The following is a 14,526-nucleotide window of genomic DNA, read 5'->3' on the forward strand; positions in this document are numbered from 1 at the left end:
CACCTGCCCAGCGGGAAGTGCAGCGCCATGACTGGGAGCTGGCGGAGTGGATCTGGCTGGGGCTGGGCTGCTCCGCTTCCCACCGCTGGTGAGTGTGAGGAGGTTGGGGCAAGGATGCCCCCCGCATTCACCGGCGGCAGGAAGTGGAGCGACGCGGCCCCAGCCTGCTTCACTCTGCCACCTCCCCTGGGGGTAATTAGGGAGGGGGGGTCATGGAACAAGGACCGGGGGGCCAAAGCAAATTTGATATAACCTGGTCTCACCTATAATGTGGTGAGATTTTTTAGTCTCCCGAGGACCGCGTTTTATCGGGGTAGAGGTGTACATAGCTGTAAAGCCTTGCAGTGACATTTCTGGTGTCTCTGTGTGCGCGCACACACACTCTTACCTGGCAGATGAACTATGTTTTGGTAGAAGTCTAACTGTAATCATTAGAGTTAATCTGAGTAAATGAAGACCGCATTACAGCCTCTGGCAGTGTTTACAATATTTGTTTGCTGAAAGGTAGCCATCAGGTTACATTAATATTAAATTTTAACTTCCATTTCTAAACAGTTTTTATAGTCGTGCTTTTGAGAAGATGTTTCAGCAGTGTTTGGAGCTACCTTCTCAATCGAGGTATTCAATTGCATTCCCGCTGCTTTGCACCCACTTTATGAGTTGCACCCATGAGCTGTGTCCAGAAGAGGTAATTTCAAAATACTTCATGTGGATGTTCTTGTGAGATTTTAATTATCTATACTGCCTTGTTGAAAATATTTGCAGCTAATTAATGCTTAAAGTACACCGCACGGATACATCACCGAAATGATGCATCTGGAATACCATTGTTAGCTTACAGAGATTCAGAGTGAATGGGAATAAAGCAGCATATTACTGATGTTGATCACATGTTGGTTTATTAATAATTAGCAGTTATGTTATCCCTCCTTTACCAAGATATATAAGCATTATTATTACCATTTCAACTAAAAGGAAACTAAACTAAGGTGCAGGGGTTAAATGACTTTCCTTGGGTTATTCAGTGGGTTAATGGTGGAGTTTTGAGTAATACTGAGATCTCTTCACTACATTGTCCTATCAGCTTCTGTAAAGTTCTCTTAAATAACTTAAGTTTTGGTAAAATAAAATATTTAAAGTTAAGTATTCATCTAAAAATATTTTGTTTTGGTTTGTGGTGAGGGGAATGGACTGAAGTGCGTAGGTTAATCGGCTTAGTTCCTGATATATCAATTGTATCTGGTTATGGATGCTAATTGGTGCCATATGTGCATTTAAAATGTAAAGACTGTTCTTATAAATGGTTTGTAAACATTTAAAAACTTGTATCCATATAATGAAAAAGGAAACAACAAGCTGATGTCTGTGCCTTATGTTATAAATTATAACAGTTTATCTGAACAATATTTGTAAGGCACTGACTCTGAGCTATAGTATTATGCAAGTATTCATTACACTGTGACCTACCTTTATAGAATGATAAAGAAAAACAAGGATTATTCCCACAGAATTGTTTACATTTTCATGCTATAATGAAATATATCCTTCAATAGACTTGGTATAATTTCATTGACTTTGGAATTACACCAGGGATGAATCTTTGTTTGGGGCCAGTAGAAGTATTCCTTAGTACTGCTCAGAACTAATCTGAAAACACTTAAATGAATAAAAGAGATTTATTGAAATATGCATGGTTTGGATTTCCCTTATTTAAACATTAAACTCCTTCTCCCAGTATATCTATACCATTCTTTCCTCTTTTCACTCAGCTTTAAACAGCTGCAAACTTTATTTACATTGGAGAACCACAAAAAAGTTTCCAGGGAAATTTCCGTTCAAGACAAGAAGTGTCTTTCAGAACAATTTATAGGAACAGTGAAGAGATTCAGTTGCTGTCTGCTCTACAGTAGTTATTGTAAATTTAGCTGTAGCGAGAAAATGCTGCTACGGCTAACACACAGCTTGAATTTAGTGCATTAATTGTGTATTTTGGTCACAATTTCCAATTTGAAAAATTAATCTTTATTATACTGTATAATGAATGGTAGTGTAAGTGTTAAAAAGTAAAAATGACTAGTGAAAGAAGGGTTTTCATTGAGGCATAATGCTAGAGCTGTGCTGAGCAAAAACCAAATATGCTAAATCCCGCAAGCTGCATACAGCAGAGCTGCATGGTGGATCTGTTCAGTGTCTTGAGTGAAACTAAGCGTACACAGCAAGCAGGATCCCATGGCAGTGAGGCTGAGAGCTGGGGGTCTACAGACTTGGAGTATTGCTACAGTGCTAAAAATAGCTATGTAAATGTTGTGGCTTGGGCTCTGAAGCCTAGGGAGAGGTGTGAATTGGTTTACTAGTTTTAAAGTTGTGAATATTGTAAGTTTCTTTAGATGTGCAGTAAGATTTTGTTTGATCTGTGGTTTAAAATGTGTGTTTGGGATGTACAAGCAGAGTAGGTTTATCTTTCTGTTTTAATATACAACTATTTCAAATGTTGAAGCCACTGTGCAGTACTTTAGTGCACTCCAAACTTGTACAGACTGTAAACGTTCACCAGGCCTACCAAGTGCTGTGGTGGTGGTGGTTCACTCCCTACTTCCCCAGCATCCCAGCAGGTCACATGATCTAGCATAAGCAGCACAGGTCTGGGAACCCAGAACACCTCTCATCTCTCTTGTGGCTGACATTGTTAACTTTACAGTGGTGTTCAGAGGCCTAACTAAATATTTGTAGAGTAGATTAATATCATTATCCACATATTACAGATGAGGGAAATCGAGTGACTTTCTCAAGCATACCCAGCTAATCTGTGCCAGAAATATAAGGACTAAGGACTTATGATGTGCATATCCTTGACTAATCCACTAGACTGCAGTGATTCTGAGGCTAATCACTTAAAGGTGATCCGCAAAAAGTAATGAGAGGAGAGGGCATATGTGCTGCTTTGATGTATGAAGGAGGGACAGGAGCATTTAAATTAAAGTTTACTCTGCACTTTGGGAATTTTGACAAAAAATACCCACTGTTAGCAGTGCAGTTCCACTGGCATTGGCAACGTTGATAGCCCATGTCTCACTGGCTTTGACAGTGTTCAGCAACTATTGAAGAATGGTGTATGTATCTGGGAAGAAATATCAGTGGGTTACATGTGTTTCTGCATGCCTGAATGTTGACAGTAACTTTAAGCTCTGAACATGCGGTATCTCAGATAAGTATTGGATCCATCATTGCCCATGCTGGAATTTTCATTTGTTTTTAACAAATATTGGAGATTAGACAGTTTAAATACATTTTATAGGGCTCCCTAGTCACAGTTGACCTACTTCAGAGGTATGTTATTGTGCATATTTGTCTGTAAACATGTGTGACCTAGCCCAGTTTAAACTATGGTTGTATTTTAAATAAATAGTCACAGAGTATTTTAATTGGGTGCCTTCTCTCCTGGCTTCAATAGCATTGATAATTCAGAGAGCATAATCTGTCTACCACAGGAAGTATCGGAGTAAAGCTTTTCACATTCTTTTTTCTTCCAGTATATCTTATATGTCAGCTACTCCTGGTTTATTTTTCAGCTTTAACAACCAGACATGGGTTGTTTCCCACCAATCATTGATTATTCTAGTGATTTGCACAGTACTGAAAATGCTTAAAATAAAATAAAACTCTTTGCTGTTGGATGTGAACGAAAAGTAACAAAATGCAAAAGAAGAGAACAATTCTAGGAAGTTACTCAATTTTTTCATGTTTTTGCATGCCCTTTGGAAATGTTTGAGATTTTTGTGTTTTGGTTTGTAATATCCAGCCTTTCGGTTAAGGAGGTGCTAACATTTAAATTAGCTGCTTAAAAACACTTTCTTTAACTTGATTGGTTTTTTTGTTTGCTTTTTTGTGATGGACGAGGGAAAGAAGATATAGAGAATTTTTCTTTGACTAGTCTCCTTTATTAACCACACCCAAAATAATTGTTTTGTACTACAGCCGTATGTAATATACTGGTGGTATGTGTGCATACATAGGAGTCACTGCCCTCTATTGGCTAGCTGGTTGAGAAGAAGATAAGGGTTATGTTACTATTGCAGTAGCTAGGGAATATCTCCCCTTAGCTCAAATGATGGAAGTTTTATTTTTGGAGCTAAAAGACCAGGAATTTTGTCCTAACTCCCCTATTTGCAGAACATAGACTTGTTACAGGTATATTATAGGATTGGCAGAAATTTGGAAAACCATTTTTTTTTCTATTTTCTTTTTTGATAGCGACATCACATTGGAGATCGCAGTCTTTCCTTGTGTAACATGTTCTTGGATGAAATGGCTAAGCAGGCTCGAAATCTTATCACAGATATTTGCACAGAACAGTGTACGCTGAGTGACCAGGTGAGAATTAATTTTTTGTTAGAAATATGTTTTATTCATTTGAGACAGTTCTGAGAAGCTTTTAGTTCAATTCCACGTACACTGTAAATGTTGGATTTAAAATAAATATTATCCACCATTAATTTTTAAGCTATGATTTATGCTTAAGTTTTGAATTAAGCCCTGCCAATTCGCAGTCCATTTTGTTCAGTTTCACAGCCATAGAATTTTAAAAATTGTACATTTCATGATTTCGTATATTTAAGTCTGAAATTTCAGTGTTGTAACTAGGGGTCCTGCCCGAAAACGGGGTTGTGGGGGGGTGTTGCAGGGTTATTTTGTGTGGGTGGGTGTCACTGTATTGCCACTCTTATTTCTGCGCTGCTGGTGGCAGTGGTGCTGCTTTCAGAGCAGGGCATCCAGAGAGCAGCAGCTGCTGGCTGGGAGCCCAGCTCTGAAGGCAGCGCTGCAACCAGCAGAGGCACAGAAGTAAGGATGGCATGGTATGGTATTGCTACCCTTACTTTTGCACTGCTGCTTTCAGAACTGGGTCCTTGGCCAGCAACCACCAATGTCTGGCTGCCCAGCTCTGAAGGTAGCAACGCAGAAGTAAAGATGTCATGGCAGGGTATTGCCACCCTTACTTCTGTGCTGCTGCTGGCAGGGCACTGCCTTTAGAGCTGGGCACTTGGCCAGCAGCCACCGCTTTCCAGCCACCCAGCTCTGAAGGCAGTGCAGAAGTAAAGGTGGCAACATCATAACCCCCCTACAATAACCTTGTGACTCCCTTTTGGGTCGGGACCCCCATTTGAGAAATGCTGGTCTCCCCCCATGAAGTCTGTATAGAATAGGGTAAAAGTACACACAAGAGCAGATTTCACGGTCTGTGATGCATTTTTCACAGCGGTGAATTTGGTAGGGCCCTATTTATAAACTGTGTTTTATGCAAGAAGAGGACTTATGCTGTCACAATAGGATTGGTGTTGCTTAAAAGGCTGTTGTGTGGTCTTTGTTGATTGTGGTGGTGGAGAAAAAGAGCGTTAATAGTAAAAGTTGCAGAGAAGCTTTCCGAAGATGGGGATCAACGATGGAGGTTTGGGAGGCAATGAGTAATGGGAAGTGGATTGGACGGAGGAATTAGTGGATTTAAATGCGGAGGAGGCCTGGAATTACTTTAAGTCGCAGCTGCGGAGACTGTCGGAAGCCTGCATCCCAAGAAAGGGGAAAAAAACCATGGGCAGGAGTTGTAGGCCGAACTGGATGAGCAAGCAACTCAGAGAGGGGATTAGACAAAAGCAGAAAGCTTACAGGGAGTGGAAGAAAGGCAGGATCAGTAAGGAAAGCTACCTTGGTGAGGTCAGAACATGTAGGGATAAAGTGAGGAAGGCTAAAAGCCGCATTGAACTGGACCTTGCAAAGGGAATCAAAACCAATAGTAAAAGGTTCTACAGCCACATAAATAAGAAGAAAACAAAGAAAGAAGAAGTGGGGCCGCTATACACTGAGGATGGAATGGAGGTTAAGGATAACCTAGGCATGGCCCAACATCTAAACAAGTACTTTGCTTCAGTTTTTAATAAGACTAGTGAGGAACCTTGCGATGATGGAGGGATGATAAACGGGAATGTGGATATGGAAGTGGATATTACCGCAACTGAGGTAGAGGCCGTACTTGAACAGCTCGATGGGACGAAGTCGGAGGGCCCGGACAATCTCCATCCAAGGATATTAAAGGAACTGGCGCGTGAAATTGCGAGCCCGTTAGCGAGAATTTTTAAGCAATCGATAAACTCGGGGGTTGTGCCGTATCACTGGAGGATTGCTAATGTAGTTCCTATTTTTAAGAAAGGGAATAAAAGTGATCCGGGTAATTATAGGCCTGTTAGCTTGACGTCTGTAGTATGCAAGGTCTTGGAAAAAATTTTAAGGGAGAAAGTAGTTAAGGACATAGAGGTCAATGGTAATTGGGACGAATTGCAACACGGATTTAGTAAAGGTAGATCGTGTCAAACCAATCTGATCTCCTTCTTTGAGAAGATGACGGATTACTTAGATAAAGGAAATGCGGTAGATATAATTTACCTAGATTTCAGTAAGGCGTTCGACACGGTTCCGCACGGGGAACTGTTAGTCAAATTGGAAAAGATGGGAATGAATATGAAAGTTGTAAGGTGGATAAGGAACTGGTTAAAGGGGAGACTCCAGAGGGTCGTATTGAAAGGTGAATTGTCAGGCTGGAAGGAGGTCACTAGTGGAGTCCCTCAAGGATCGGTTTTGGGACCGATCTTATTTAACCTTTTTGTTACTGACCTTGGCACAAAGAGCGGGAATGTGCTAATAAAGTTTGCGGATGACACGAAGCTGGGGGTATTGCTAACACGGAGAAGGACAGGGATACTATTCAGGAAGATCTGAACCACCTTGTAAACTGGAGTAATAGAAATAGGATGAAATACAACAGTGAAAAGTGCAAGGTTATGCATTTAGGAATTAATAATAAGAATTTTGGATATACGTTGGGGGCGCATCAGTTGGAAGCGACGGAGGAGGAGAAGGACCTTGGGGTACTGGTTGATAGCAGGATGACTATGAGTCGCCAATGTGATACGGCTGTTAAAAAAGCAAATGCGATTTTGGGATGCATCAGGCGGGGTATTTCCTGCAAGGATAAGGAGGTGTTAGTACCGTTATACAAGGCGTTGGTGAGACCCCATCTGGAATACTGTGTGCAGTTCTGGTGTCCCATGTTCAAGAAGGATGAATTCAAACTGGAACAGGTTCAGAGACGGGCTACAAGGATGATCCGAGGAATGGAAAAACTGCCTTATGAAAGGAGACTCAAAGAGCTTGGCTTGTTTAGCCTGGCCAAAAGAAGGCTACGGGGGGATATGCTTGCTCTATATAAATATATCAGGGGGGTTAACGTTAGGGAGGGAGAGGAATTATTTAAGTTTAGTACTAATGTAGGCACGAGGACGAATGGGTATAAACTGGATATTAGGAAGTTTAGACTTGAAATTAGACGAAGGTTTCTAACCATTAGGGGAGTGAAGTTCTGGAACAGCCTTCCGAGAGAAGTAGTGGGGGCAAAAGATTTTCCTGGCTTTAAGACAAAGCTTGATAAGTATATGGAGGGGATGTTATGATAGGATTGTTAATTTGGGCAATTGATCTTGGATTACCACCAGATAGGTCTGCTCAATGGTCTGCGTGGAGATGTTGGATGGAATGGGAACTGAGTTACTGCAGAGAATTCCTTCTTGGGTGCTGGCTGGTGAGTCTTGCCCACATGCTCAGGGTTTAGCTGATCGCCATATTTGGGGTCGGGAAGGAATTTTCCTCCAGGGCGGATTGGCAGGGGCCCTGGAGGTTTTTCCCCTGCAGCGTGGGGCACGGGTCGCTTGCTGGTGGTTTCTCTGCAGCTTGAGGTCTTCAAACCAATTTTGAGGATTTTAATAACTCGGTCCTGCGATAGGGGTTGTTATAAAATTGGATGGGTGGGGTTCTGTGGCCTGCCTTGTGCAGGAGGTCAGACTAGATGATCAGATTGGTCCCTTCTGACCTATGAGTCTATGAGAAGGAAAGTTTGTTTAAAAAATCACCATTAAGAACAGGAATAATGGCATAATTGACACTAAAACCATGTCACGCCTTTATTTCCAAGAACTTGACTGACAACACATCTTTGAATGGATAGCAGTTTAAGCTTTAAGTAATTCACCAGACTAGAGACCAATATTGCAACTTTTGTATGTAATATGGACTTAGGGGTGTCAAGATCAGGGACAGGTTTAGGTATGGAAGGATTGTCAGACTGTTGCTTTGTTGATTGGGGAAGGAAGGTGCTTTAAGATTGTGAGGATCGGAATTTGGCAAGTAATTCTGAAGGGCTATATTTAAGAAGTATAGGAAGAAAGAAGAGCTTTGGTCAAAGATTTGGTTAGGAAGAGATGCCTTATGTGGGAAAGATAAGGTTGGCACTTTGGTGAAGAGGGTTTTGGTGGTGATGGAGAACATGAAAAGCAAATATCTGATCTTCGGTGTTGAAATCTACTAGGAATAAGATTATGCTATATTACAGGTTGGTTACAACCTAACATTTTCCACAGTCCTGTGCTAAGTGTTTTGAAAAGTCACTTCATTGTATGTATATGTGTGTGTGTACTATCTGCTGTTTATTTAACATGGGTTAATAGTTCATAATACATCTGAGAAATCTACAGAGCCCATCAAGAAACTTGTGGTTGTGTGCACATCTATATACCAGTAGAGCTGGGTGACATTTTTTTGACTAATAATTTATTCACTGAAAAGCATAGCTTTGGTCAACCTGAAACTATTCATGAATTTGATAAGCCAAAACATACTTTTTCTGGGACTTAAACTCGCTGTCCTGGGTGGTGGGAGACCCAACTTCAGAGTCCTTCTCTAGGCAGAAGTGGGTGGGGGGTAATGTGGGTAAGTGCCCTAAGCACCGGGCTGTACATTATAAGGGACGTGGCACCACCATCACCACCTCCTCCTTTAACTGTTTTGTGAATCTGGCCCAGGCCAAACAAAATATTTTGTTCACCAGAAATGAACTTTTTGCTGACTTTCAGATTCATTGTTTTTTAATTTTCATTTTGTTTGACCCGACTTGAATTTTTTTTCAGAAATGCTAGCGAACTAAAACAAGTTATTTTCCCACCTCTTTATATAAATACACACAGTTTTTTAAATATATATTATCAAATTACTCCCTGGCATTTATTCTCTTCTATTTATTTCTCTAAGTGTTCAGACACTCTGAGATCATTTTCATAGCTGTATTCCTAATCAGTTTTCCTTTTGGGCATATCTTGAAAGTGAATGAGGATGGGGTGGAGAACTTTCCTAAACATGTACAGTGTGGATTTCTTTGTGATGAATACTCCACCTGAACCATAACTTTATTTTTAATCTAATAGTAGCTAAGATTTTTTTCCATCCTCTTTTAGCTACTGCCAAAGCATTGTGCCAAAACAATCAGTCAAGCAGTGAACAAAAAGTCAAAAAAACAGACTGGAAAGAAAGGGGAACCGGAGAGGGAGAAACCGGGAGTAGAAAGCATGAGGAAAAACAGATTGGTGGTGACCAAGTAAGCATGTTCTCTTGCTATTTCTTCCTCCTCCTCCTGCATTCTCCCCAATCCTTTTGTTTAAACATGGATGTTTTCTTTGTGTTGATTTACATGGTTAATTTTAGGACCAGTACTAATGGAATTTTCATTTTATCTTTTGAGTAAATTTACAGCCATGTAAATAAAGCGGTGGGGGTCGGTCTCTCTCCTCCCTTCCCCATTGGCTGTGTGGAGAAGGTGGGGTTTACACATCCTTTAATCTACCCCTTCAGCATTCTCTCTCCTGGGCAGCACAATCCCACCTGGTGGTTCTGTCCCACTCAGAATTTTGGCTAGCCTGTGGGGCAGGAGAGCAGTGTCAGTTGCACATTGCCACCAAAGTACCATCTGATTTGATGAAGCACTAAATAAAGTGAGCTGAGGTGCCTACAAGATTGTTAGTCTCCTTCCATCCTTTGCACCCCCATCTGTCAGGGAATCTTCTCTGAATAGTAGCTGCCACGGGGGGGTTGAAAATTATTAGAAAAGCAATGTGATAGGAACACAGCAGGAGAAGAGTGCATATGGTAAAGGGGACAAAAACACCAGGATGAGGGGAAATGATGGAAAGGAAGTAGTAGTGCAGGGGTTCTCAGACTGGGAGTCGGGACCCCTCAGGGGGTCGCGAGGTTATTACATGGGAAGTCACAAGCTGGCAGCCTCCATCCCAAACCCCACCTTGCCTCCAGTATTTATAATAGTGTTAAATACTTTTAAAAAGTTTGAGAAGCATTTACCATTGCTTACCATTACAGTTGGAAATGCTGAGTATGTGCGTGCACTTTGTGAAGGAAAGCTTGCTGCCACAGTCAGCAGTGGGGCATCAGATGGCTAGCGTGAGTGGAGTGGTTGAGAGAAAAGGCTCCCTTAGAATTTGTGAAATTAGTTAGTTTTAATCTTAAGAATTTTTTAATAACTTTCAGAGGTTACGACATGTAGTTTCTTGAAGTGATTGTTGGATTACAAAACATAAGTTAAGCAACCCCCTAAAGAAGTTTTTCATTTTGGTGAACTGTGCAACAGTCTTTCTTTTGTTCTGCACAGTATAAAGCAACACAGAACCGTAGCATCCTGCATTAGTCAGTTTTCTCCCAAAATCTGATTTTAAATTAACTAACTAGGTGTGAAAAGCTTCCTCATATGATTACTGCACACTTCTAACTTATTTTTAAAGGACAGAACTAGTTGATCTTACTTACGTAAACATTGTCAGCAACACTCCCCAATAATAATGTGTGCTTGTGTTTCTTTGAAATAGTTTTGTAATTTCTTATGTAATTTGTATGTCAATTTTTTTTAAGCCTGGACAAACTGCACACTGCACTTTCCGAGCTCTGCTTCTCAATCAATTACGTACCAAACATGGTTGTCTGGGAACATACATTTACCCCAAGGGAGTACTTAACATCTCACCTGGAAATCCGTTTTACCAAGTAAGAGACTGCAAAATTAAATTTTTACTTAACCAAGGAAAATAAATCATTTTTTGTTCTAACGTTAAAAATACGGTGTGTATCTATTTCACAAGACTATTTTTAAACATGAACTGCAAAGCTTTAAAATAGCAAATTCTAAGAACCAAGATTGCAGATCAATTAGAATAAATATGTAGGCATACAACATTTTTTAAATTGAAATTATATTTAGAACAAAATATTTGAAAATAAATTTCTTCTACTTACCTCCCAGATTCTGAGTACTAGTTTCATATTCTTCATAGGAGTCCATGACTACAAATCCTAATACTACAGAGATTCTCTTCACATTGCCACATCCCTGTAGTGCTGAACCTTGTTTCCGGTGTTGGATTTTACCAGTGTTTGGAGGTGGGGACTTAGAAATATGAACTCAGGACCTGGCAAGGAACCTAAAAGGAAACTTTTTAACATATTTGCTTTAAAATAAAAAGTGTTGTGGGCTGGTGTAATGGTTGCTTGATGCACTACTAGGTGAGTTCTTGGCTTGACTTTTCCCTGTAGTAAGTGGGTGTAATGAAAGGTAAATTTCAACCTCTTGTGAGAATTTCTCATTGTAAAAGCCATCCCTGTTGATCATGCTGACAGTCAGCTTTGGTAGAGATTCGAACTATATCTTCTGTATTTCACATAAGATTTTTAGGGAGTCTCTAGTCAGGACCACCCGGAGGATTCAGGGGTCTGGGACAAAGCGGAGGAGCTGCGGCGCTTGTACTCACCTGGCGGTAGTCCGGGTCTTCGGCAGCACTGAAGGGCCCCCCACCGCCAAAATGCTGCCGAAGACCCTCGCCAGGGCTCCCGGGTCAAATTTCCCCACTTGCCCCCTCCTCTGGTCGGCTCTGTCTCTAGTGATCAGGACATGATCTAGACTTTTGTCTAGAATGTTCTCTTGATACACTGAGAAGTGATGGTGACATAAAAAGGGTAAAAATTGTTGACTTTTCATGAAGTCCTGGGTTTAAGTCCCTAAACCACAGTGCTCTCTGTAATTTTATTTTTTGCCTTAGGGGTGGGTAGCAAGTCCACAAAAATGCTGAGTGATGGTTTTGAGGGGGTACTCAGGGTAGCCCCAAACTAGGAATGGGATTTGCTATTCAGAGACTGCAATGTCTTAATTTTTTTTCTATTTCTGATGTTAAGTGGTATTTCTTCCAGAGTTCTGCAATTTATCTTTTATTCAAAGGGTTGATTTCCTATCCTATATAAACATGTTAGTTTTTACTACTTTAAGCTTGTATATTTCTTTTTGTGATTGAACTATTGCTTATATTGCTATGCCAGCTTTATTTTGTAAAGTAGCACTTCCTGAAATAGGTTTAAAAAAGAAAGATGGCATCAGAGGCAAACTTGTAAAAATAAATAGTAAAGCATTTCAACAATAAATGTCACTTTCTTCAAAACAAACAAAAAAAATTACATTTGGTTTTAAACAAACTTCAGTTCTGCTAAAACAATCATTTCATGTCCAGCTCTTCTTGTCCTGCCTTCATAATGTATATCACCATGAGCACAAACTTGAGTGTGTAATTATAATCATTGAGTCCAAAATGATTACCAAAATACTGAATTACTTCTCAAGCTCTTTGACCCTATTTACTGTATAAAAGCCTAGTTCTTTGAGGTACTGAGTACATTTTATGCCCACTAAAATTAATAGGAGTGGAGAATGCTCAGGATCTTTCAGGATCAGAGTCTAAGCGGGCAGTTGTCCTCTAGAGGATTCAGCATGGGTCTCTGAATTAGTCTGATACATGGTTCATGCCTAGTATTGTTAACTTATTGTGTGAATTTGGACAAATCAAGTTTTACTGCAGTTTTCCTGTCTGTAAATTAGGGCTAATGATTAAGATTAAGTTCTGTCACAGGTATTTTTAGTAAAAAATCAGGGTCAGGTTGCAGGCAATAAACAAAAATTCACAAAAGCCCACGAATTTACAGTCCATTCTGGTGTGCTCCCCCCTTTTCCTCCCCTCCCTCACCCACCCCCCCCTTACCCGCTGCTCTTCTGAAAGCCCTGGGATGACAGCTGCTGCAGACCTGCCCCAGAAGAACTCACAGAATCCGAGGCAAAATTGCTTCCTTAGTAGTGATTACTTGGCTTATATAAAGCACTCTGAGATCTACGTATGGAAGGCACTATTTAAGTGTCATGTGTTTTTCAGACATTTTAGTAGGAAATAAAAATCACTTTTGTGGCTAAAATTGTATAACCAAGAAATGCTTATGCAGAGTCCAGATGTGACGAACTGGGAATGTTCTTAATATGTTCTTTGAATACTGGATGGGGAGTATTGACCTGGGAAGGTTGCAAGGGAGTTTTTCTGGGACTGTCTGCATTGGGGATGGGAGACTTTCCATGAGAACCAGGATGGGGGTTGGAGGTCAGGTGACACCTCAGCCCGGGAAACTGGACAAAGGGTGAGGGAGAAGCCAGTGGGAGGCTGAGTGAGATGGCTGGAGGGAGTTTGTTTGGAACTGGCTGGGGAAATGGAGGGGAGCCCAGATGGGGCTCTGGCCTCCCTGCCCCCCAAGATGGACCTAACTGAGGAGTCCTGTTGTATATACCTGCAAGACCTGTCTTGGACCCTGTTCCTGTCGTCTAAATAAACCTTCTGTTTTTCTGGCTGGCTGAGAGTCATGATGAATTGCAGGAAGCCAGGGATGCAGGACCTTGTCTCCCCCACACTCCATGACACCACTGACAAATGCTTAGCACTAAAATAATGAATGCTAACACGGTTGAGGGGAGCCCAGTAGGCTGACACTTCTTATGTAGAAGTGGTATCTTTTAATCCATTTTTAAAAATGAATATCAGGAAAAACTTCGTAACAATGAGATGTGGTAATAATTTTCCAAGAGCAGTAGTAGAAGATCCATTAAACAAGACAATTAAAATTAGATTTGACAGACTAATTATAGATATGTTCTAGTCTTGAGAAGAGTACGGCACTTGCACAGAATGGGCTAGATTATTTACTAGGACTCCATTTCTAACATAATATATTATGTTTTGATTCAGGAAATTAAATTGTCCGTTCTTGATATGCTTGGTTGTCTTCTTTGTTTTGCAGTGCATGTAAATTAGATCACAAGCTGATCTGAGGCCCCAGCATGAGTTAATTCTTTTACTTTCAGTTTTGTTGTTAAATTTCCTTTTGTGCTTATTTTAATGATAAATTTTATTTTAAACCCTTTAAAAATATATAGAAATGGTCATAAACTATAACAGTACCTTTGTACAAAGAATTTGTCCTAAATGGTGCTCCTGAGAATGGTTATAGATTAACTGGCTGGTGTTTCCTTTTAAGCCCAAGTATGTGTTTGTGGTAGATAATTACAGCTAGTTTCTCTCATGCAAATGTATTTTAGGAGTGTTTTCTTGACCAAATTGCTTGTAGTTTAAATCTTCTAGTTCATGGGTCATTCACTTGATTGTAGATCATACTTCCCTGGGTGTCTTCATACTGTTCACTAAGTGTTTGTGTTAAGAATTCCCATGCAATTTTATCTGAGAACATGGATTATGAGTCAGTATTCCTGCTGATTTCTCTTTGAAAAGT

General features: G+C 40.5%; 1 protein-coding gene across 4 annotated transcripts in view; it reads left to right on the plus strand.

The window, feature by feature from the left end:
* Positions 1-14,526, plus strand: part of NCKAP1 (NCK associated protein 1) — a 124,490-nt gene that overhangs the window by 79,838 nt on the left and 30,126 nt on the right. For all 4 annotated transcript variants that reach the window (XM_030579635.1, XM_030579636.1, XM_030579637.1 and 1 more), the window contains 4 exons: positions 556-688; positions 4,252-4,371; positions 9,330-9,469; positions 10,792-10,923. In XM_030579635.1, coding sequence (XP_030435495.1) covers positions 556-688; positions 4,252-4,371; positions 9,330-9,469; positions 10,792-10,923 — 525 coding nt within the window. The remainder of the gene's footprint in view (positions 1-555; positions 689-4,251; positions 4,372-9,329; positions 9,470-10,791; positions 10,924-14,526) is intronic.

The sequence above is a fragment of the Gopherus evgoodei genome, chromosome 11 (assembly GCF_007399415.2).
Source record: "Gopherus evgoodei ecotype Sinaloan lineage chromosome 11, rGopEvg1_v1.p, whole genome shotgun sequence".
Lineage (NCBI taxonomy): Eukaryota > Metazoa > Chordata > Testudines > Testudinidae > Gopherus > Gopherus evgoodei.